The sequence below is a fragment of the Amphiura filiformis genome, chromosome 1 (genome assembly GCF_039555335.1).
Source record: "Amphiura filiformis chromosome 1, Afil_fr2py, whole genome shotgun sequence".
Lineage (NCBI taxonomy): Eukaryota > Metazoa > Echinodermata > Ophiuroidea > Amphilepidida > Amphiuridae > Amphiura > Amphiura filiformis.
In genome coordinates this window covers 70,597,425-70,622,864 of record NC_092628.1, presented here as the reverse complement: position 1 = coordinate 70,622,864, position 25,440 = coordinate 70,597,425, and the positions used below count along the sequence as shown (strand labels likewise).

Here is a 25,440-nt window from a genome sequence, read left to right as displayed (position 1 = left end):
TTTTCATTATGTAAAACGTTACGGACGTTACTTTTGAGATAAAATGTAATGTCCGTAACTCTAAATCAACAGTGTAGGACGATACAGGACTCAGGAGTATTAATTTCAAACTTGCTTTTCATGTTTACATAGAATGGAGTCAGGGCTTGCTCAATAAAACACAGCACTGAATGCAGATTTAAGGATACCATCTGTCAAAAAGGCAGGCACTTTTGCGTAACATCCGTAATGCTCGTTTCTAATTTCTGTAGCTAATTAACTAAGAAAGCCAAAACAAAATTGCTTCATTATATTGAACAATAGAGTGTGTACTAGTAGCATGACTAAGAAATAAAGTGTTATCCTAACAGCAAACATGTGTGCTATTCACTTAAAAGTTGCAAGTTGCATGTATCTGTAACGTCCGTAACGGTGGAATTGGCCATTGGTGTAACAAACTGCTATCTCCCAAGTGTTTTCCAAACAGAATACTGGACCATACTGGACAATTCAATCAAAAATGTGAGTAAATAATGTTGAGATGAAAAACAAAACATATGCATACACTCAATTTTTAATTAAAAACCAAATTAAGCTTGAAACATTTTAAAAGTGTTTTACAATTCTTGTGTAGAACAAATAAGTAATGATAACTAATTCAACTGCACCATGACTCACCTTGCAAATGCTGTGACTCCCACAAAAGCTACTTTGCCCTGTAAATTTTTGCCTGTTATCTCGACACGAGTCCCGTTCTTTACTGGTTTTTCAGCCATTTTGATCAATGGTTAAATATAACTTGACACAATATCACAGTGTATCTAATATCAGAAAGAGAAAACAACATGAACAAAATTAATAGGATTTACAGTGGAAAAATAGGCGGTTCTCGAACCACACGATCCCCCTGGCTGGGCGGCCAGTAAACTTGTACTTCAGATGACCCCGAAATGACCTTCCAAAAATCTGGCTCTAAATGTAGACTGTACCCACCAAGTTTCATGCCCATCCGACAGTTTTACTAATTTGACCTCAGATGACCCCTGGTAACCTCAAAATGACCTTCCAAAAATGTGGCTTTAAATGTTGACTGTACCCACCAAGTTTCATGCCATACAACAGTTTTTACTAATTTGACCACAGATGACCCCTGGTGACCCCGAAATGACCTTCCAAAAATTTTGGTTTTAAATGTTGACTGTACCCACTAAGTTTCATGCCCATCCAACAGTTTTTACTCATTTAACCTCAGATGATCCCTGGTGACCTTGAAATGACCTTCTAAAAATTTGACTTTAAATGTTGACTGTACCCACCAAGTTTCATGCCCATATGACAGTTTTTACTAATTTGACCTCAGACAACCCCTGGATGACCTCAGTGACCTTGACCCACTAACCAATACAAACCGGTTCTGTCTCGGGGCAAGATGCCCATCCACCAAGTTTGAGGAACGTGCAACCCCTAGTCTCCGAGAAAATAGGCGGAAGGCAAAACCTAACCAAAATGGAACACACATACACATACACAGAAGGAATACACTATCGCAATATCCCCCTCTTGGCTAAAGCCAGGGGATAATAAACATAGATTAAATTGAACAAGTTTTTAGTGTTAGACCCAGTCCACACTAGTAGGCCTATAATTATTTTCGTCATCGTGTCGTAATTACCCAATTATGACATGTTTATGATAAATGAATCATGAGAGCGTCCACAGGGTCAGCACCTCATCATCGTGTCGTAATAAATTCTGGTTATACACACAAGACGGCATTATTACGAAGTCCATTTAGTGTATACAACGACAAAATGTGTACACACAGGTAATTGTCATCAGCAATTACGACACAATCATATGTACAAACCAGCCCAATGATGGAAATTTTCATCATTCGCAAATGATGGCACGATTGTAGTATGCTGACGAGTGACTACATTGAGAGGAAACACAGTAAATATTACAATTATGACACAATCGTAATTGATGGAAAAAAAACACACCCCTGTGGACTGGGTCTTAATGTTGCCTGAAGATGTTTGTGATCAAAATTGCTTATTATATTTCACGATTAATTCATTAGACACATTATTTGCAAATTTTAATCCAAATTCGTTCAGCCCTACAATAGAGGTTATCCATGTTCTATAAGCTGCATATGCTATCAACGACTGCTATATACATGTACCTTGTTTAGGACTTTCAAAAGAAGTACCGTATTCATTCCAATAAGCGTCCAGGGCGCTTAACAAAGTCATTTTGGGTGGGCGCTTATTTTTTACCTGTTTTTTAGTCATCAATCACCGTCTGAAAGTATTTAGTTACTCTCAGTTAGTGCGCCCTCTTATGTGTCTTAATTTAATATTACATTGACAAAATGTTTTTGAGGGCGCACTATAAAGATGGCCGCTGCCGCGCCGGCAAAAAATACGAATTTGAGACAGAATTAGCTCAAACTTGGCCTTTTAAAGGCATTTGCAGGTGGTTATTGTGAAGTATTTTTAATATCTATACATCTGCACACTATGAAATAGCGTCATAATTTAATTTTGGTGAACATTTTGGATACTTTTGATGTTCAATTTCCCTCATGCACGCATGTAAAATCACTTGACAGGTAAGCTTACTGAAAGTATTTTGACAACATTGGATGGGCGGTTAATAATTTCATATTGTGTTTGTTGCAAAGTCGCTGGGTGGGCGCTTATTGGAACGAATACGGTACCTTCATGTGCAACCATGACTGTTTCAAAATAGCCCGCCGATTTAGGCGCCGAAGTCATGCAGGTAACTCTGAGGTCGTGCATTGAATTGGTTTGAATGAGGAATATACTACGGGAACCAGCGCCTTTTGTTAGAAGTCACACATGAGTGAAGTGGATATATCCTCTATGATCTACAGGGGTTCAAATTCTCAATCAATTGCAGGAACCTGTTTAGGTTCTCGCAAAGGGCTTTTGCAAGAACCTTCAGTTCTCATCAAAACTAGGCTTTCAAGTCCGCAAAATATTGAGGAAAAACAGGTAAAATCATAAGGCTGTCACCACCTTCCCCTCATGTACCTGGCCTTAATTTTTTGCAGTTTTTCTGACAGACAATGCATGTCGCTTTCCCTACCCTTTCACAACAATGCTCAAACTTAAAACTAGTTCCAAGTTCATCTGGCCAATCAGCCACTGTTGCCTTTGTCACTGATTTAATTTTTTGCTTTGGAACAAGGGGCAGACGATGATGCAGATGTACATATGTATCAGACATGGTAAAGTGTTGTGCAAAAAACTACAATACTCATTTTAGTATACCGTTATACATATGTACATATCATGACATATTTAATACAGCAAACAACTTTCTAAATTAAGCTTAAACTATCGCTGTGACTTACAGGCATGAGTGTGGGCCTGGATAAAAACCTATGAAAATATATCCATGGGGGTTGAGGGCGCGGTGCTCCCCACAGGGGTCGAGGGGGTATAGTGCCCCATGAAGCCCAGTCGAGTTTAGCAGATTTAGCACCCCAAAAGAGGCCATTTTTGACATACGGTATAATATTTCCTTAGTATTAAAGTAAACAGACTACGTAAAGTAACAAGTTGAGTTACATCCTTATTTGGGTGTAATAATGGCTATTTTAAGAAACGACAACTCCCGGCGACAACTCCAATTTTTATGCAACTTTTAAAAATAGAAATCTAGACATCAATTACATACAAATCAATACCAACTTAAATCAGGTACTGTACGATATATTGTAAAACACTTTAATTTCAAGGCAACTTAATTTCGCTAATCGTCAATAAGCCAAATTTTCGCTGCAATTTGATTTCGCGAATCAAAAAAAAATAATTAAAGCTTAACTACTGTAGTGTCATGTCAAAGTTTCCGAATTCAGCTCTTCAACTTGCAGGGTACCGTATTTTTTCTTGTTTTGTGGTAGAATTTTCATCTTACCTTTCCCAACAGAATGTTGCAATTAATTTATGAACGAAATATGTCTGTTTTAATCTCGAAACTTTAATGCAAACTATGAAGAAAATTATTTTAATTTGCATACTTTGAATTTAAAAACACGTTTTGCAATGGGCGCGGCCATCTTGGATATCTCATCATCACTGATCATGCCCTTGTTCAGGGGCGTTTATTCTTCCGTTAATCGCTCTCAAAGGGGAGGGAATAATTTTACCCCCTTGGAGAAGAATTTTGCATTTTGAAAAAGAAAAAAAAATAGAGGGGAAAAACTTTACCTTTTGGGTCCATTTTTGGGATCTCTTAGTTGGGTAAGAATCTGAGGACGGATGTGACACAGCACGGTAGGGTGAGGGAATAATTTCAATTTTCTGGAAGAATAGACACCCCTGGCCCTTGTACATTTGTTTTGTTTTAAAACTTTATTTTTTCATCCTACAACACTAAAAAATTATATTTTATTATTAAAAAAGATATTTAAAAATACTCAGAAATTATTTTGACACAAGTGATGCAAAGGAAACTTGTGCCAATAGTCAGTGTCACTATTTTCTATGTGAATGTATCGAACTCAAGCAAATCAATCCCCAGCTAGTTGTACGTGAAAGTTTAAGGTTTTTGGAATTTATATGATCCTTGTCATGATAAACGAAGTATGTTAATGATGTTAAAAGGTAAATGTCTAACAAATAATAATTTATGCCACAATATTACAATATTATAGTTAAATTTAGTACATTAAATATTCAAGATTTAATTTGTTGAGTTAGGGTTGTCGAATTTGGCGCCAGTTACAAGCGTATTTGCACATATAATTTCGCGGCAATTTCATTTTGCGAATCTGAGGCGCTCGCGAAATTCGCGAAATTAAATTGCTCGCAAAATTAACTTGTTTTACAGTAATAATGATTGTTGATGAAAATGATTAATTTTTATATTTGAGTCAAACCCGCCCCGATCCTCAAATGTATGCGGAGCTATGTCAATGGAAATTGGAGTGAAGAAGACTGATATAATTCGGAATCAGGCCGCGACAAATTTTATTGTTTAGCTTGCCTGATCGGCTGAGACGAGGTATTTTCGTCTCAGCTGATCGGGCAGGCCATACTGTAAATGTGCTTGCCCGAACTTGATTCAAACTTGCCCCAGAATTCCCGTGATTTTCAACGGAAATTTTTTTTTTTACGGCTGCCATTGTGGTTTTAATCGACCTATACTTTATGATGTTTAAAACATTAATGCCGAGTAATACATGTATGTTACCGACGTGACGTCACGTGCGGCTGCCGGCAAACAGATTTAACTATAAATGATATAATTTTATCATGGTAGATGGCTAAACCTGGGCTAAAAATGAATTAATATTACTGCAAAGAAAGACCTCGGTCCCTGACCGGAAATCCCTGACTCGCTTTAAGAAAATCATGACAAATAATACACTGACTGGGCCATGCCGATCGAGATCGGAATTAGGAATAATTATTGATAATTATTAGGTCGAGAAAATCAAAATTGATGTTTTCTTTCTTTTTCATCTGTAGTTGTTGCGCAGCAGACTGGAATTGGAAATTTATTACACCTTCGGCTTTTGCGCTGTAACAGAGTCAGCGACAGCGACAGCGTTAAACAAGCGACTAGCTAGCTAGCTCTGCCTCTGACTTCACTTTGCAACATCACGGTAGTATGCGCTCCCCAAAGGTTTATTGCAAAATATTATGGGTAAATCTGCTCTAAGGTAAGCTTATTATACATGTATAATCATTAAAAAAACAAGAGCACCAATGGTGCTGTAGCTCAATTGTTTCTGGATATAGGCATGTCATTGGAACTAATATATAATTATGTTATTGGTATCATGGTATTGTAGGTGCATAATATCACAACTTATTGTCGGTTACCATATTCAGCATTATTATTATGGACTGCATAAATTGAAATTGGAAGTATGAGGTAGAGTTATTTGAAAAACAGCTTTCTTGAAGAGAATTGGACAGAGCTCCACCATCTGACAGCCATAAGGAACTGTCGGTAGGAAAAGCTCTACCATCTTAAAGCCCCATTTAAGGAATTGTAAGTGAGAAATGGAGGATTTATCAAAGAAGGTTGAAGGAAAATGTCAACATTAAAGCAAGGCTCATGACCTTGACAACTGACCAACGTACATATGAACTGCATCATGAGATGAACCTTTTTAAAATACCGCTTTTCTGAAAAAAAATGGACAGAGCTCTGCTGTCTGACAGCCCCATTTTTAAGAACTGTCAGTATGGAGTCCATATGGAGGAATTTTCAAAGAAAAGCATGAAAAGGTTTGAAGTAAAGGCATCAACTTTGAAGGTTCATAACATGAAAAGTAAGCCACCTGCATACATATGATCTGCATCATGAGATAGAGCTATCTAAAATAAAGCTTTCCTCAAAAAAATGCTGAGCTCTGCCGTTAGACAGCTTCATTTAAGGATCTTTCCAAGTGGAAGATTTTTGAAAGAAGGTTGGAGTAAAACTCAAGGCTCATAACTTCAACAGCTACATGTATGTAAATAAATAAATAAATGTAGATATTTATATAGCGCTTTATGCCGTAAACAGCCTCAAAGCGCTTTACATTTATTCCGCCGTCATTAGAATATGTCGGAACCACGCTTTGCAGCCTACAAGTGGCGCAGGGTCCATCAGTACAACGACTGTGACTACCCCTAACAGCTTCCCATTGCACCTGGGTGGAGTGAGGCAAGCGAGGCAAAGCGCCTTGCCCAAGGGCGCAACACGGTGGTGGGACGGGAATCGAACCCACGCACGCCGAGCAAGCTCTCGGATTATGAGTCCAAGGCCGTAACCACTGAGCCACCGTGCCCTATGTATAGCCATGTATGACCATATAGCCATGCACAGTTATGTATAATGGTCATTTTCACGGTAAAGGGTGTAACTTTGGATTTTTAACATTTTAATCCGTAGTATTCTAATAAAGCCACAGAATTCCATGATTTTTGGCCACATAAGTCATTTAGTTAGCAGCTACCTTGGGTAGCATAATCAGCTTTGGGAGTTACTGCGTTCAGTTTTAGCAGGCTTAATTGTACCTAATATTGCCATTTTGAAAAACTATAAAAAACAGTAACATTTTTGTAAAACCCTGTGTTTTCTTCAGTTAGTTCATGGATATTTTTTCTTATCCTGAAAGTACAGTCATATGTTCAGTTAACACTGCCACATTAGATTTAATTGTGAACAGCCCTGTATTTTTGAGAACCGGACTTCGATATTTGTCGCTTCGAGGCTTCATTTTCCGTTAACAAATGTTAACAAACTTTGTGGGTGTAGCTTTGGTTCATAATTCTTGGTTATTTCTTCACTTCTTCTTGATTCATAACAGTTGTTATCTTAACTTAAAATGGGTAACAAAAATTAGTCGATTTGCAAGCTTTTAAAATTTTTATAAAATCTTGACTTCAAAGAGCCGTTTTTCCGTTAACTTTTTGAAGCCTCCGAAACAAACTGTTCAGCAAGCTTGTGCAAATATAAATAAAAGAGCTCATCCAATCTATTTATCAAAATGTAGCAAAGTAGATCCTCAAGTGACTTGTTTTTAAAGCGTGGAGATATATATCACCGTTTGAAAATGGGACCCAATACAAACTTTCCGTTAACAATTGAAGCCTCCGAAACAAATGAAGCCTCCGAAACAACAATAAGATTAATTATCATCTATGCATATCTAAATTGGTGTTTCATACTGATATCTGCATTGTAATCGTTACTTGAAATGTGCAGAATGTCATAAATTAAAAAAAATTTTGATATTATGGTTAATGTTTGAAAAATATACTGATACCCAAAAAGCCTGTTTCGGAGGCTTCACACGAAAAAAACACCATACTTAACAAATGGGTGAAAAAGTTAACATGCTATAAATCTACAATATCTGCCGCATAGAATCATTGATTCAATACACACAAGAAAATAACAGCTTAGATGATCCCAACAGTGTTGTTTTCAAAAAAACCACTTTTGCAGTGTTTAGCCATTGTTAACATGAAGCCTCCAAACAAAAAAAATGACTTGCTGTGATAATTTAATTTTGTCACAACTGAAATTCAATACTTAGAAGCAAAGCATGAAAATGGGTAATTGTGATATTTTTTACCTATTTTTTTATGTCAACTTGTAGTAGTTAGCCAAATATTTTACTTTTATGATCACCTGTGTTGTTAACTGAAGCCTCCGAAACACAAATCGCTTGAATTGCCAATTCTAAAAAATAACTCCAATTTCTGTGAAACTTGGCTGGGAGGTTCCTTTCATCAAGTAGTATTTGTACATGAAGTTAGACATTCAAATTATTTTAGGAACCCAATTAAAACTTAAAAAATATGTTTCAGGTTTGGAAATTTCCATTGTAAATGACACTTGATGTTAAAAATTTTCAAAACTGCAATTACAAACATAGCAAAACATGGTATAAAATTTAACTTATATCTGTTGACTTACTTTGGAATGGGATTTCACATGTATTACAGCTTTCATGTCATATGTTTTCTGACGTTATGTAAAATACATTTTTCTTAGATTTTAACCAAAATGTTATGGAAATGTCAAATTTTTATTAGAAATCAAAAGGTTTAAGCCTTGAAACATTATTTTACTGGAATTTAAGTTGCTTCTATGCATGATTTCAGTAAACAGAAACATATATAAGTGGTTTGAAATTTTGACTCTAAAAATCAAAAGTTACACCCTTTACTGTGAAAATGACCGTATAGCATTGCATAGCTATGTATAGACAAGTATAGCTATGTACAGCCACATATCGCTATGTATAGCCATGTATTATTATATATAGTGCCATGTATTGCTATGTATAGCCATGCAATAAGCATGCATAGCTATGTATAGCCATGCATGGCTATGTATAGCCATGAATAGCTATGTATGGCTATGTATAGCCATGCATAGCTATGTATAGGGGGCACACCACTAAATCAATGCACCATTTGTGTAATGAGTTCCGGTAAAATACAGAAACTTTTTGAGGTATTTTGGGCTGGTCTTTAGGCTAATTAATCAGAAAGAGTGGCGAATAATAGCTTAAATAAAAGTGTAAAGCCTATGCATAAATTTGAGTCGCCAAAAAAGTCGCATTTTTATAATTATGGAGAAAATAGGTCCGCGAATTAAAAAATGGCGCGGCCTTGTAGCGGAAAACATTGGTGGCTCATTCTTGTATTATGGGGTCCAATGGTGTCCGGTTATGACCGACACATAATTTGCCCTGAATTTTGAAAACTGTAACAGGTATTTGGCCTATTTGTAATTTTTTATACAAAACAAGTGGGTTATTACTAAAAACTTTCAAAAAAGAAATTGTTAACAGCTATTTTTAATTTTTATTACATGTAAGGTCTCAAAATCATGGACACCACTTGTGACAAAAAAGATCATCTACATCTGGTTGCCTGTTAGTTTCATTTATATGTGACCATTGCTTATTTTTTTTTGGTCTTATTGAGTGAATAGGATGTATACTAAAATTGTATTATGAAAGAAATGTTAGAGACAAAACATCTGTTAACAAAGACAGCGCTTACGCAAAGTACATATTTTGGTGTCCGCGTTATGCGCGACGTTATGACCGACATGTAAAAATGCAAAATGTGCTATATTTTTTTAAAATGGGGTAATTTGTAAACAACAAATACTTCAAATGATATATTATGACATGTTTAAATATATGACTGACAAATGGAAATTGCAAAATAAGTTGAATTAAAGTTAAAGCTGGATATTGTACGACAAACTGAACACCGAGTTATGACCGACACATGAAAATGAATAATATGTCATAATTTTTAAAAATTGGGTATCTGATAAACAATGAATACTTAAAACAACAGTGTGATATGTTTAGATAAATTTGCAGGTCAAATACACTTTTCAAAGTATGACATAATTACAGATAGCTTGTTATTGTCAGTCATAACTGGACACCAAATATTTTGGTGTCCAGTTATGCTGACACCACTGGGCACCTTAAATTCTCTCATGTGCACAAAATTGATGTTATAGAAAGTCATCCACTTATCTATTATGCCACACTTGTGCTGGCCCCACATAAAAATGGCAACTTTTAATCTAAACTGACAGAAATTGTACAAAACAGGCCCAATAATTAACTTTTGGGTCAATTTTTGACCATGTATTTTGACCAAAATGCAAATATGCTGTTTTGAAGGTTACAGCAACTTCTTAAATGTTATTTTATTTTTACATTATAAAAGCTCCTAAACCACATTTAACTTGCAACTTTTTAGCCATTTTGGCATTTATATTTTTTGTTTAGCAGGGGTTAAAACATGTTTGGTGTCCGGTTATGCGCGACATTTTAGAGTGATTTCTCCACAGTTATGTGCTTCGTACAGATTTCTGGGCAATCATCGCTGAAAATATTTTGCAGATTTTGAAAGAGTACATATGTATATAATTCCACTCAATTTAAGCTAACTTTTGACATTAATATTCAATTTTGAAAATTTGACTGTATGTCACACCATTGGACCCCATAATACAAGAATGAGCCTGAAACATATGTTAAACTTTCATCGATTTGCAATATCGACTGGTTATCATAAAATATTTTAAAACGAGCCCAAAAGGCCTCAAAATGAGCAAAGAAAACCGGTGTTTTTACACATATTTCAATGGGGCGATTATTTAGTGGTGTGCGCCCTATAGCTATGTATAGCCATATGTAACCATGTATAGCCATGTATAGCTATGTATTGCCATGTATAGCCATGTATATCTGTGTATACAGGGCTACCAACTTTGAAAAACACATTTCAGTATTCTCAAACCTTAAAATCAGTATTTTCCATACAAAATCAGCATTTTGAAAATATACTTACGGTTCACAAGATATAGGCCGGGCAGGGCCTAGGCATTTTAGGGTTGCTCACAACAATTAAACACAAAGAAAGTTGAAAGCGCTCACAGGCTATATCTCAAAATTAATATTGCTGAGAAACAACTTATTTGGCTTGATCACAGCACTATGGTGCTATAGTTTGGTTCACCTCAAGTTTGGTAGTGACGTAGGTGCGTATTTTGCTCGCCGCAGTATCAAATCGCGCGCGTAATGTTAAACGCGCTGAGTGTCCAGGCACGCGTATAGGGGCGGCTTGTCGGCACGCTTGCGGCGCAAGCGCGAAAAGAATTGATGTCACTACCGAACTTGAGGTGAACCAAATTAGGATTAAATTTGTTTAAATTGCCAAAAAAAATCGCAAGAGCTCCGCCGTTGTGGGTGCTTTTGCAGAGATGCCACTAGGTGCATATAAAAAAGGAGGAAAATACCAGGGGGTCTGGTGTGAGTGGGGTGTTCAAGCCCCAGTTTTTTATCAATCACAAACCTGTTTGAAACCCTAAAACCAACATTTGTTTTCATGAGAAACACTAATTTTCAAAGAGGCTCCATTTTCAAGTTTATTACAGCACTTTAAAATGTCCACTTTCCTGTATTTAACCATGCACGAAGCATTTTCAAAACTTTTGCACTGGCTTTATTACATGACCTATGCATCTGAATTACACATATGGTCGCATGTCACAAATAGGTCACCCAAAAATGGAGGAGCTGTAACATGAAAATGCTTTCTTCCCACTTCAAGTTTAGTTTTTTCTAAAAGTATGATACCTATTTTACAGAGTTTGGTGTCATTTTGTAGATAATTATGTTCTTTGTCAAATACAAAAAAACCCAAGTCAATTGGACAACTACTTTGAGATTTATACTTCAATATGTAAGATGTGTCAATGGAGGAGCTGGGCGGGTGAGTCAGGCGGGTGAGCCCCATAGGGTTGTACACAAAATTGTGAAAATATGGCAAACTTCAAACCTTTGTATCTTAAAAAGTACAACTAGCATGGACACCAAATTGCACATATATCATCCTGGATTGTTAATCTACCTCATAGTAGATCAACTGTAACAAAAGATGTAACTAATTAATTGCCTAATTAAATGCTAATTTTCTGCGCATGTCACTGATACTACCAGCAACGTGTTGGTAATCGCTCTCCGATATTCCACCAAATTTGAGCTAATTTAATGTCGATTTTATTCTTCTAATGTACATGGACTAATTGTATATCTACTATAGAACAGTTTGAATTGCATATTGGATATAATGCCTGAAAAAAAGGATGGAAATAAAGGCGAAAGAAGAACACGCCGAAGGGATAATGAACAACGTGAAGATGATAGCACTGATACCATAGATACACAGAGCTCCGAGGCTCGAACAGATGGGCAAGATGGCGACGGTGCGATTATGCGTGAGTTAAATAAAATCACGAAACTTTTGAATAAAGTCATCTGCCGTCGTGATACCACGGAAGTGAGCATGCAGAAGTTAGAATCAGACCAGAAGGACATGAGAACCAAAGTGATTGATTTAGAAGCTAGTGCTGAGCAAGTAAACGCTACATTGGAAGATATGAAACAAGAAAGAAAATCCTTCGTAATGAAAACTGAACTGGATAGCATGAAACAACAGTTGGATGATTTAGCAAATAGATCCCGCCGAATAACTTAGTTTTTGGGGAATCCCGGAAAATAGTGAAAACTCTCCTGACTGTTGTGGATTTATGGAGGATTTCATTGTAAATTATATGCAAGTTGAGAACGGTGAAAACATTGAAATTGAGAGAGCACACAGGAGCCCTATGGGTAAAATGGCAGCCCAACAAGCCATATGCAGAGAGGCGCCCGAGGCCAATGTTTGTAAAACTTTTGCGATATCCAGATAGAGAAGTACTCCTGAAATCTGCATCAAAATATCTCAAAGACAAAGAATATAGAGGTGAGAAAATATTCATTACAGACGCCGTAACTCCGGCAGTCAGAGCAGAAATAAAGCAACTAATTGGTCTTCGCAAGAAGCTGATAAAAGAAGGAAAGTATGCTTTTGTTCCATGGACAGTTCCAGCATGTCTACTGGTGAAGCGAGGTGGAGCCTACAAGAAACTTACCGTAGCGATATTGAAGATTTCAACTCTGAGGACTTGGACAACTTTAAAAAGTAAAGCGCTTGGATCTCCTTTTTGCTTTGCACAAGAACTGCAGGATTTTAGTTAAACTTTCGCGAGATTGTATGGATTTACAACGTTTGTGACTGCAAGCTTGGAACTTTTTAATGTGTTGTCGCGATGAAAATAATTTCGGGACCTGTTTTTGAAATATTGGATTATTTAACAGAAGAACTTGCGCGATGTTTTCGCGATGAATCCAGACTTTCAAGTTTGTACCACTTATGGAATATTTACTGTCTCGTGTACAGCAGAACGAAAATTTTGTTTTTCTAATTATTTCGGTGGACTATCGGTAAGCAATTTGCACATTATGTGCATGTTTTGGTTGATAAAGTGGTGCGCATTTATTTGTTTTGCAAGCCCGCTTCAACGTCACGGGTTTGGAGGGACTTGAACTTCCATCATTTTGTAAATCAGACCCTCTTGTCTTTTACGATCTTTTAACAAGATCTGAATATTACTTTCTCTTGAATATTGTGTATAAAGTAGTAAAAATATCTCAGTTGTGCTCGTGTATGTTCAATTTGTATTTGTTAGGAGAACTTTTGCTAATATATTGCATGTTGTTTGGAATGTATAAATTCGCAATTGTACATGTTTATATCGTCATCATGTCAAACCACTTGTTTGTTGTCAACCCTGCCCCTCGATCTCATTGTGTTTTGCTGATTGACACTCATCCGCAAGCATGCGCATTGTTTATTTTGAGTGGATTTCGAGGTGGGGCCCACGTGGAGAGACTTTGAACAGGTGTCGTGACAAAAATACATGCATAATTAATTGTGTTGTGGTTATGCTCATCCACTTGGTGTCTAAATGATTTCGACTGACTCTTTGAAAATTGTGTCCTTGAATGTAAGGGGCATTGGTGATTTTAAGAAACGGAGAAGTATTTTTAATTGGGCCAGAACAAATAAAGCTGATTTGATTTTATTGCAAGAAACTCATAGCACTGATCGTGTTGAATCTAAGTGGAAACATGAATGGGGTGGAAAGATTTTGTTCTCGCATGGCACAAATAATAGTAGAGGTGTTGCAATTATTTTTCGTAATGGATGTGATATTGACGTTACTGATGTTTACAAAGATGATGAAGGTAGAATTCTGAAGATTAATTTTGTTAAAGATGAATTAACTTTTACTTTGGTCAATATTTATGCCCCGATATTGAAAACATGCAGATTAATTTTTATTCAAAATTAAATGATTTGTTTGATGAAAGTAATTTCGGTAGCAATGAAAGGATTATTATTGCAGGAGATTTTAATTGTATTTTGAATGCTATGCTTGATAAAAAAGGTGGTCATGAAAGAATTAAAGAGAATGTTGTTGAAAAAATCTCTGATATTATGGATAATTTTGATGTTTTAGATATATGGAGATATTTACATCCTAATATTAGTAGATTTACATGGAGACAACCTAATCCCCTTATTCAATGTAGACTTGATTATTTTCTTATAAGCAATAATTTAATTGAGTATGTGACAAAAGCAGAAATTGTTCCAGGTTTAAGAACTGACCACTCTGGTATCACTTTGAATGTACAACTTCAAAAAGACCCTGTACGGGGTCCTGGTCACTGGAAATTCAATAATTCATATCTTAATGAGGATGATTATGTGAATGACATGAACAAGAATCTTGATGTTTGGTTAAATGATGTTTCTTTATCTGATCCTCAAGTTAAATGGGAATGGATCAAATATAAGGTTAGAAATGAAACAATGAAGTATGCCAAGAAAAAGTGTGTTTTTTAAGTAGAGACAGAATTAAGGAGCTTAGCAGTAAACTTAATTCATTGGAGAAGTCTTTGGCTAATGATCCTTCTCAAGATACTTTAAATGAGATTAATTCGATTAAATCTGTTTTGGAGGAGCTTGATACAAAAATTATTGATGGTATAATTGTTCGCTCAAGAATTCGTTGGGCAGAAAAAGGTGAGAAAAGCAATAAGTATTTTTTTTTTTTTTTTTAAAGGAATTGCAGAAAAAAGCAGTGTAAAAAAATTGTTTCTGATGATGGTACAGAAATTATTAAACCTATGTCTATTTTGAATGCACAAAGTGAGTACTATAAAAATATTTATGAATCGAAGGTTGATATAACTTCTTCCAGAAATAATACCTTTTGCAAGGTAATACCATACCAACTTTAACTGACATGGACATGATAAAGTGTTAAGGTAACCTCACATAAGTTGAGTGTTTTATTGTACTTAGTAAAATGTCAAAGAATAAAAGTCTGGGTAATGATGGTTTATCATGTGAATGGTACTTGCAATTCTGGAATAAAATTGATACTTTTTTGGTGCATGTATTAAATAAAGGTTTGAATAAAGGAGAAATGTCATCTTCTCAGAGGCAAGCTGTGATTACGTTGATTGAGAAAGAAGGTAAAGACAGATGCAAGTTAAAGAATTGGAGACCCATATCCTTACTTAATGTAGACTACAAAATCGCCTCTAAAGCCCTAGCGATGAGAGTTGAAAAGGTTATTCATAATTTGATTCATACTGACCAAAGTGGATTTGTTAAAGGTAGATACATTGGTGACTCAGTTCGTTCTATTAATGATATTATGGAGTATACTAAATTCAAAAATATTTCAGGTCTTCTTTTGTTCTTAGATTTTGAAAAAGCGTTCGATTCGTTAGAGTGGAACTTTATTTTTCAAGCTTTAAATCGAATGAATTTTGGTCCAAGTTTTGTCAAGTATGTCAAAGCCCTTTACACTAATATTAGTAGTTGTATTCTTAATAATGGGCTTACATCACATTACTTTTCGATGGGGCAAGGCGTGCGGCAGGGCGACCCATTGAGCTCTTACTTGTTTATTTTGGCGATTGAATTATTGTCATGTTCAATACGTGAAGACACATCTATTTCGGGTATAATTGTGAATAACTTTGAACTTAAGTTAATTCAGTATGCAGATGACACTACATGTGTTTTTTAAATGACGTTCAGTCAGCAAATAATCTTTTAAATGTTTTAGATCTTTTCTCTAAGGTCTCTGGATTGAAATTAAATGTAAGTAAATCTCAAGCATTATGGCTTGGTTCTAAGAGAAATTGCAAAGAAAAACCATTGAATGTTGAGTGGCCAAATAATCCTGTTAAGGCATTGGGTGTGTATTTTTCTTATGATAATGATGCTGCTGGGAATCTGAACTTTGTTCCAAAAATCAAGCATATAAAGACTCTGTTAAATATTTGGAAAACTAGAAACTTAACCCTTTCTGGTAAAATCCTCTTGATCAAAACATTTGCATTATCAAAATTTATTTATTTGGCATCAGTCATTCATATCCCTGACCATGTGATTCAGCAAATTGACACTATTATTTATAATTTTCTTTGGAATGGAGGTAAAGGTTTTGTTAAGAGAAACACAATTATTGGTGAAATTGACCAAGGAGGGCTGAAAATGGTTGATGTAAAATCTATTTTTGCTGCTCAGAAAATTAAGTGGGTTAGTAAATACAATACCACTTCAGCACCTTGGAAAATTATTTTGAATGAATTTATCATCCCATATGGTAATGATTTAATCTTTTATTGCAATATCTCCCCAAAGCAAATAATGAAATGGCATATTCCATCCTTTTATAAAGATATGTTGATTTTGTATATTAATTTAACAAATCCTGATAATGTCGACCCACACCAGCAATGTATTTGGAACAATCGTCGCATCCTTGTGAATCGCCAGTCCATCTATTTTCAGCATTTTTTGATCCACGGTATGAAGTTAGTAAGCGACTTATTTTACACTGATGAATACGATTGTTCCATTCAAGGTCTGGAGTGATAGGGGATTTTTAAGAAGTATTTTTTGCAATGGAGGAGCATTATTGATGCAATTCCTTCCTCATGGAAACAAGTTTTGAAACAGGGTTTTGACAGGGATCTTTGTACTCCTAAAGGTTTCGTGTTGTATCATGAAGATAAAGAAATCAATATTAGTAAAATGACATCTCAATGTATTAATCGTATTTTTGTACAGAGAATACAAGAGCCTCCAACATCACAGAAAAAGTATAAGAATGAGTTTAATATTAATGACGATGAATGGAGTGTTATTTATCTTATGCCTTTCAAGTCAACTTATGATATAAGAACCAGGATTTTTCAATATAAGATTAATCTTAATTGTCTAATGACAAATAGTAGACTGTATAAGATGAACCTTGTGAACAGTGAAATGTGTACCTTTTGTAATAACTCTCCTGAATCTTTGAACCATTTGTTTTGGGATTGTAAATATGCGAAGAAAATGTGGGATGATTTTAGATCATGGTATATAGACAATATTGATGGAAACATTGATTTAAACTATAAGCATATTATTTTTGGTTTTGGTTCTGAGACTTTACTGAATATATGTGTCATTTTAATCAAAAAGGTTATTTACGACAGTAGATTTAAAAACAAAAGCCATCTTTTGTGTCTTTTCTGCAATTGATTAAATTTCATTACAAGCTTGAGAAACAATTGCTATTACTAATAATACAATGCACAACTTTATTGATAAATGGCATGTTTTAGAACAGATGTGTTGTTAACTTTCACCATTCTTTTTTAACAAGCTGTAATGGATTGCGCTCTTTTCAAACATCATGTAATGTTTTTTATCAATGTTCTCCTGCATTATGTAATTCTGTGTAGTTTTTCATTTTCTGTATACATGTTTTTCTCCCATTGAGCACAGGGAAATAAAAGCCGTTTTGGCTATGTGAAATAAAAAAAAAAAATGCTAATTAAGACAGTTTTCCCTATATGTTACTGTACAAAGTGTGCACGTAATGCTCCGACATTTCTAAATGGCCTATCTCTTGCCCGAGTCACCCTGCTTATTCAAAAGTACACATATTTTTTAAGGAAATTTGATGAGGAATTCAATTGTGCTATTAGTTTTAGTGCCAGATATGGAGGAAAAAAGTTTTGATTGATAATGTCATACAAATTGTAAAATTATTTTACAATTTTTGACCACCCTGTATGTTTAACTCAAGGGATACCAAACTCTTTCTTCCTAATTTGTTGGAAGGGCCCATGCAATGTCTTTCTGAATCCATATTTATTTTGAGCTACATAGCTTTCAGAAAAAGAAAATATGGGGTTTACCATGACACGAAAGATGTTAATTTTGTTGAAGTTCCACCCTGTATATTTCTTACCCACCCTGTATTATGATATTGGGCAATTCCACGGTAACTCGTGCTACACTTTTGGGTGTCCTTTTGCATACTTTGTGCTCCAGCTTTTAAATTGATTTGATTGGAATCTGTATTTTTTGTATTTTAATACCCAACATTCAAGGCTAGATCCTCATAGTATTGCTAATTCAGGATATCAACTTTTGTATGTCTGGGACAGCTGTAAAAATCGTTAACTCGTGCTACGAGCAGAGGACATGCTTAAAAATCATTCATTTTTATTTTGATGGTGTGCTAAAACAAAAAACACTAAAGTCTTATTGATTATATGATAAGTAATTGCTATGATAAGGTTTGTTTTGGTATACCTTAAAAAGTTGTGCCCCTCATAGTTTTACATTGACTGGCAAAAACATGGTAACTCGTACTACGGTAACTTTCGTGCTACAGTTTGTCCGCCATATATAAAATGGTATTGTTCATCTAAATGTCAATTTTTTTTTGATAACAATTCCTCAACAAGTGGTGTAATGATCAAATAACTCAATCTATGTACAAATAAGCCCCCAAATAACCCATCTATGTTCAAATAACACTATTCAGTGTATGTACCAGCATACAATGTACCACACACATTGCATACAAACATCCCAGCCTTACATACGCCTTGCTTGATCCTGTTTGGATATTTTATTCTAGGGCATAAATTTAAACAGTTAAATTGAACAGTCAACAATTGATAAAACTTTTACTTCCATGTTATTTGACTCTAAATTCCCTCACAAAACTTGTAATGTTCATGGTTATTTGCTCTGTAAGTTTTTAAAAAATTGCTTTCTGAGTTAAAGAATGTTTGGTCATCTTTTGGTTGCGACCATTTCCTGCTTGGTGCAAATACTCTACAGTTTGCCCGATTTCAATCACTTCACTAAGCTGGAAAATGAGCCTCATTACACTCAACAACAAACCAATTTCCAATACAAATCTCAGAACTATACAAATCTCAGTATCAACAATGTCACTGTGGCTGTTAATCTCAGGATTTCCAGTATCTATTTTGTTTGTTTTATTTCTTCTTTTGCCTCGGTTACTCATTCAGTGGATGTTTTAAGGTATCCTCTGTTCTTCCATATCCATGAGGCCCATATTAATTGATTGGTTCTTAGGCTAGATCCTAGGGGGTGGAGGGCTAAAAATGTTGGTTGCATCATTTTGACCAGGTATTGATAGTGGGATATATGCTAAATAGCATGTTTTTTTTAGAGAGACTGTACAATGTAAAAGTATTTGAGCTTAAAAAAGGACTTTATTGGTGTGTGCAAAAATTTGGTATAAATAAATTTACACTATTTTGGCACATGATCGTGGTGGAAACTGGCTCCTTGAATCTTATCTCTACCTTTGCCTTCCATATTTTTACTTTAATTTTCCTGCGTCAGGAGGTCACTTTTCTCTTTAATTTTTGGCCCCCACACATGTGTGGTTGCCTGGTTGTTTCTTTGTTTCTTTCTTTGTTTGGCTGTCCGGGTGGAAGCAAATTCATTAATCCACTGTACAGCTCCAACACAATAACTACAAACTTGGTACCGGTATGGTGATAGAATAATGGTGGCTTGATGTGCTGTGTAGTTTTGTGTTATGTTATTTGCATATTTATGAATATTAATGAGCTTACAAATTTTGCCTACATTTTCATTAATCCACTTTGCAGCATTATAAACACAATAACCAATCAACTTCAAACTTGGTTTGGTTAGATATGGTGGCCTGATGTGCTGTATAATTTTGTGTCATGTTATTTGCATATTTATGAATATTAATGAGCTTATTTGCATATTGCATATTATTTTTTATTTACAAACCTTAGTTATTTACACACTTTTGTGTGTGTGTGTATTGGCACCTTAATTACGAACTGCATAATTCTAGTTTGTCATGGGGCAGGCTGCCCCTTCCCCCCAACACACACACTGGCTACACTGCTGCTAGAAAGCTGTTACCAATATCATGGTCACATATAAATGCATATTCATGTAGTTGGGAGATCCTCTATTGCTGCCAAGTGGTAGATATTGCATTACCTTTGCTGGTACAGGGGTAAGTGGGCTATGGTAACTCGTGCTACATCGGTAACTCGTGCTACTGGTAACTCGTGCTACAGTTTTTAATGGGTCATTATTATGTGATGGATAGTGTTTTGTATATTAATTTCTTATTTTTACTCAAGGCACTACTAGTAGAAGGAAAATAATAAGTGGCATCAATTACATTGCCAACATTTTGAAAATACATAAAAAAATGCATCTTTCGGTAACTCGTATACGCCATATTTAGTGCTATGAAAAGCATAATGAAAGAAAAAAAAATTAGTGGGGATTATTTAAAATGTGTTGGATGTTTCTTGAAGACCATATTTCAGAGATATAAAATGTATCAAATTTAAAAGAAAAGTGCCCATGTTTAATAAAATAGGCCCACTTGGAAAATATCTAAGTTGAACAGGAGTTTTTCACTTAAAATACACTCTCCAAAGAAACTTTAAAAAAACCCAAAATGTTAGAAAAATGCGAAAAAGTTTATAACTTGAACCTTACATCTGTTTGGAATAATATAAAAGTTAAAAGAAATATATATTGGCAATTTCATTTTTTTGAGTCATGTCCACTTTTGCTTGGAATTGCCCTATTATACTTTGTTGATTTGGCATCCTTGTAATATACGCTTTCCAGAAATGTATACTTTTAATGGTCTAAAATGTATTCATTAAAAGTTGTGTTGAAGTGAATCAAAATTGGTGATATTTTTATCATAAAACATAATGTTACACAAAAGATGACCAATTCATGACATGCGACGCCGACCATACACCTTTGTTTCCAATGGACATTTTATTGTGAAATGTCATTGTACAAGGAATACATAAAAAAAATTCCACATAGCCCCCGAATGAAAAGTATTTAATTATCTTTGTAATTGCTCAAAAAGCATTTTGTGTGAATTTTACATCCGAACTAGAGGCTATTAAATTTTTACGAGCCTTTTTATTTTACATGTAAAGCCTATGGGGGTGACGATTAGAAATGGACAGCAATATTGAAAAACCCTCATTTTGGGCCATTTTAGACACTAAAATGCCCATAAAAAAAGAATAGCCTCTAGTCCGGATGTTAAATTCACACACAATGCTACCTGAGTGAGTACAAACATAATTAAATACATTTCATGCGGGGGCTATAGCAAAAACAAAAAATGTCCTATACCTTAATGGTTATGGAACAAAGGTGCATATAGTGAAGCACAATTTAAAACTTATATTCATTGATTCAAGTGGACCACCCACCAGAAGCCAACCACACCCACCTCAAGGATCACATGTTTTTTCTCACATGGTTTTGTTCATCTTTTCCAAAACTGAAATTAGCAGTTGAGTGCCAATGTCAATTAGAAGATACTAACTATCATGTATGTATAGCAGTTGAAATGCATGAAAAGGTTGAAGTAAAAGCGTCAACTTTGAAGGCTCATAACTTGAAAACTGAGCCACCTTCGTACACATGAACTGCATCATTTCACTAAAATTTAAATAGGCCTATTTTTTCATTATTAATCACCTCTGAGTGTGCATGAAAAGTCCAGGTTTCCAACAATTTTAAGGCTATACGGTGGCTATAAAATACCAATTGCAAGTGAATACTTAGCCAATTACATCCTGGTAGAGGGGCCTAGCGATAGCGTATAATAATACCGCCACATTTAAGGTTATACGATGGAAAGCGTGGAGATGCTAACTTTCCTATTTTGTCTACTATCGAATCAGAATTCCTATTTTTTAAAGATTTTCTCACCAAAAGTTTTTTAAAGTAGGCCTAAATAATTTTCGAAGTCTCAATACAAATGTTTTCAGCTGTTTTTTTTTTGTCTTTTCCTACAGAAAGAGACATGTAGAGCATAAGCATAAATAAATTTACATGTATAGGCGTACCTTTTATTTTTTTCACCTTGGTATAGATTTATATCTTTCTATAGGAAAAGTCTCTGAAATCAGCAGCTGAACATATAATTTGTATTGAAAAGTTAAATTATCTAAAACTCTGAACTTCCCACAACATAACCTTAAATGTGCTGCATGGACAAAGCATTTGTTTACATAAGGGTTGTTATCTTTTCAGCTAATCATGATTTGAGGTCAGACCACATTACCAATGATATAAGGCCCATTTCACGGTTAGGCGCCACTTTTGGTGAAAAAAACTCGAAATTTTCAAAATTGATTACATTTCATTTAATGGGGGTTTTCTTTTCCAAATTAGACCAGATTTTCATAAAAATATCATTTCCCAGCTTAAATCTCTCTACTTCTTGAAGAAAATTATGATTTATTATCTCATGTTATGTACTTTTTTAACAAATTGGATAAATATTGAGAAGTGAATATTTATACTTTGACTGTCCAATACATATATAATAGATATTTAAAATAAACAAGTGTGTCATAGGCTCTCTTCTGACCAAATTTGGGCAACTTTTGTTGTGTAATGACAAATTTATGGCCACTTAAATGTAATTTTGTGGTAAAAAGGAAATTGACATGAAAAGGTTTACTCAACAATTTTAATAATCAAGGAATGACTCTGATATTCCACAGCTTTGAAGGTCATAATATGGGTAATGTTCACAAATAATATCAGCCAGTTTGAAAACACAGGTCAAATTCAAGATTCTGATGTTTGTTCAATTTTGGATGTGACTGATGTCAATGTGAACGGAAACCACACACTGTAAAGCAGAGTATATTTCAGAAAATAATGCTTCAACGAGTTTTCACACCCCCAGTAAATTAAATGGGATATACTGAAACATATCAACCTGTGTTAGTGTTCATTTTAAAACATTGTTTACAATTTATAGAAGCGGATGTGACATTTTCAATTGTGAACAGAATATTTCATTATTACAAACAGTTTGCTTGTCAAAAATATAAGCTTAATTTAAGCACTTCTAACACATATATTTTGTGAGATTCTATTGAATTGAGCAATGCTAAAATGTTTTTCCTGACCCTTTATATTTTTGACAAGCAAAATGTTTATAATACTGAAATATTCCGTTCACAATTGAAAATGTCACATCCGCTTCTGTAAATTGTATACAAAACTGTCCCCTAAAGACAATCAACAAAGCCATGAAATAATCATATGTGACATGTATGAAATAATAAACCTATTTTAGAAAGTCAAATATCATGTTGTTTAAGTATTTTGACCTAAAAAACTACTAATTTTGAGGATGTGACATGTGAACGGAAATTGAAGCTTTTTGAGTCCCCTGTCACAATTAAAGAAGGCATACTGAATTACAGATTTGTTGTGCCTTTTGATCCCCCACAAACCTGTAATGAAATAACTTCAAACTGGCATCCTAGTCCCATTCCTGTCTTAGTTCTTTGAAGAAACTATTTTGGATGTGACAGGTACCATGGATGTGACACATGTGAACGGAAACTTTGAAATGACATCTGTAAGCTAAGTTGATGAAGGAGTTTTCATTAAATGGTGTCATTAGATAGCTTGTAGCAGGAGATTTTTAAAAATCAAGGAGAAAAAATTCTGCCACTTATTTGTTAATAAATTATACTATTTGGAAAATTAATCGGATGTGACAAAACTGTGAACGGAATTTGTTGGCAAAAATTCAAAATATCGCTGTATCTACATATTAAGAGCAACAAGTGTAATTTGTTCAACAAATAGTAACAAGACTCTGAACTTTACTAAAACACACTAGCTTGCCATTCATGTAAATTATTAGTTGATCTATTCCACATTGAATAAGGTACATAGATGTGAACGGAAAATGTCACATCCGAATTCAGAAATTTAAATGGTTCTCATGCTAGTTTAACTGACAACTACTACTTTGTTCATGTATGGCTGTATAGTGCAACTTGTTCACTACATAAAAACAACAAAAGCAGCTGGTAGGCTCAACATAGTTAAAAGTGGCAGCATTGGAAAATAAATGTCTGTTTCCAGGTTGCTAGTAAAATGTGGTTTTTTACTACTTTTTTCTCCTTTGCGCCCTGAAAGATAAAAGCAGAAAGGCCGATTAAGCTAGTGGAGGTAGGCCATACAGAGACAATGAAAAATCACCAACAGTCAATTCTGTAACCCCATTATTTTTTACACACCAGGCCAGATATGTTGAAAATCAAAAAGTGGCGCCTAACCGTGAAATGGGCCATAAACAAAGTGTTGCTACATTGGTTCTGATTATACACTAATTGGGAGGATTTGACACATTGCTTGCTCATGGCTTGTGCACAGAAGTAAGGGCCTATAGACAGCACGAGCCCAATTGGTGCTTTATCTATTGACTAGAATGTATGGCCATGATGGCAAAGCAACACTGAAGAGCAAACATTGAAGCCGCACTGAAGCAACAAAATTCAACATCTCTTTTACAAAATCGCCAGATCAAGGAGTTTGAACAGTGTTTGTAATATGATCAGCAGGATGAAGTCTGCAAAGGAGACTATTCTCTGAAATTTTGTAAAAATTTTCGTAACAAAATGCTCCAAAAATCACACTTTCCGTCCGAATTTTCCTAGCTAATTAAGTAACAATCATGAACGATCATGCAAAGATCGCTCCCTCAAATTACCAGCTCCATTGCTCAAACGATGTAGCAAGAGAAAGTAAAAAACATAGAGAAATATAGACCATGCCTATAGCTACAATTGCTGGCAATTGAGCTAAAAATTAAAAACAAAACAAAACATGAAATTGAAAATGTACAATCACTGTCACTGCAAGGCAGTGAATCACATTCACCATGTCCATGTTCACAGATAGTCCGAGGTGCTCTGACGATAACACTCCGATCGCCAGGCAATCTACGTTATTATTATTGTATATTGTATGTAGGCCAGTGGGACAACGAAAACGCTACGTGAACGAGCTAGTTCACAGACTGTACAGTTATTCATGTTATGGGTTGGACACGTACACTCTTAGTAGCCAAATCAACAATCGCACATATTTCTAAACAAAATTAAGCTCCAAGCTCATAAAGGTCATTCAAAGCAATAATATGGTGTATTCACTTACATGATTACACTTCCGTCAAAGCATATTTTCCACACAATTTGGTAGCTCCACACGAAAGTGAAGATGTATCAGAAAATTAACCTCTGAACTCCCGACAAATGATGGCGCTATTGCAAAAATTGCAGCGGTTGCAGCAGGT

At 35.0% G+C, this 25,440-nt stretch overlaps 1 protein-coding gene across 1 annotated transcript in view; it reads right to left on the bottom strand.

The window, feature by feature from the left end:
* LOC140162711 (dynactin subunit 1-like) overlaps positions 1–25,373 on the bottom strand; it is an 83,358-nt gene extending 57,985 nt beyond the window's left edge. The window contains exons 1-2 of the mRNA XM_072185993.1: positions 25,302–25,373; positions 658–800 (exon numbers count right to left, since the gene is read on the bottom strand). Coding sequence (XP_072042094.1) covers positions 658–755 — 98 coding nt within the window. The 5' untranslated portion in view covers positions 756–800; positions 25,302–25,373. The remainder of the gene's footprint in view (positions 1–657; positions 801–25,301) is intronic.
* Between the last annotated feature and the right edge of the window lie 67 nt (positions 25,374–25,440).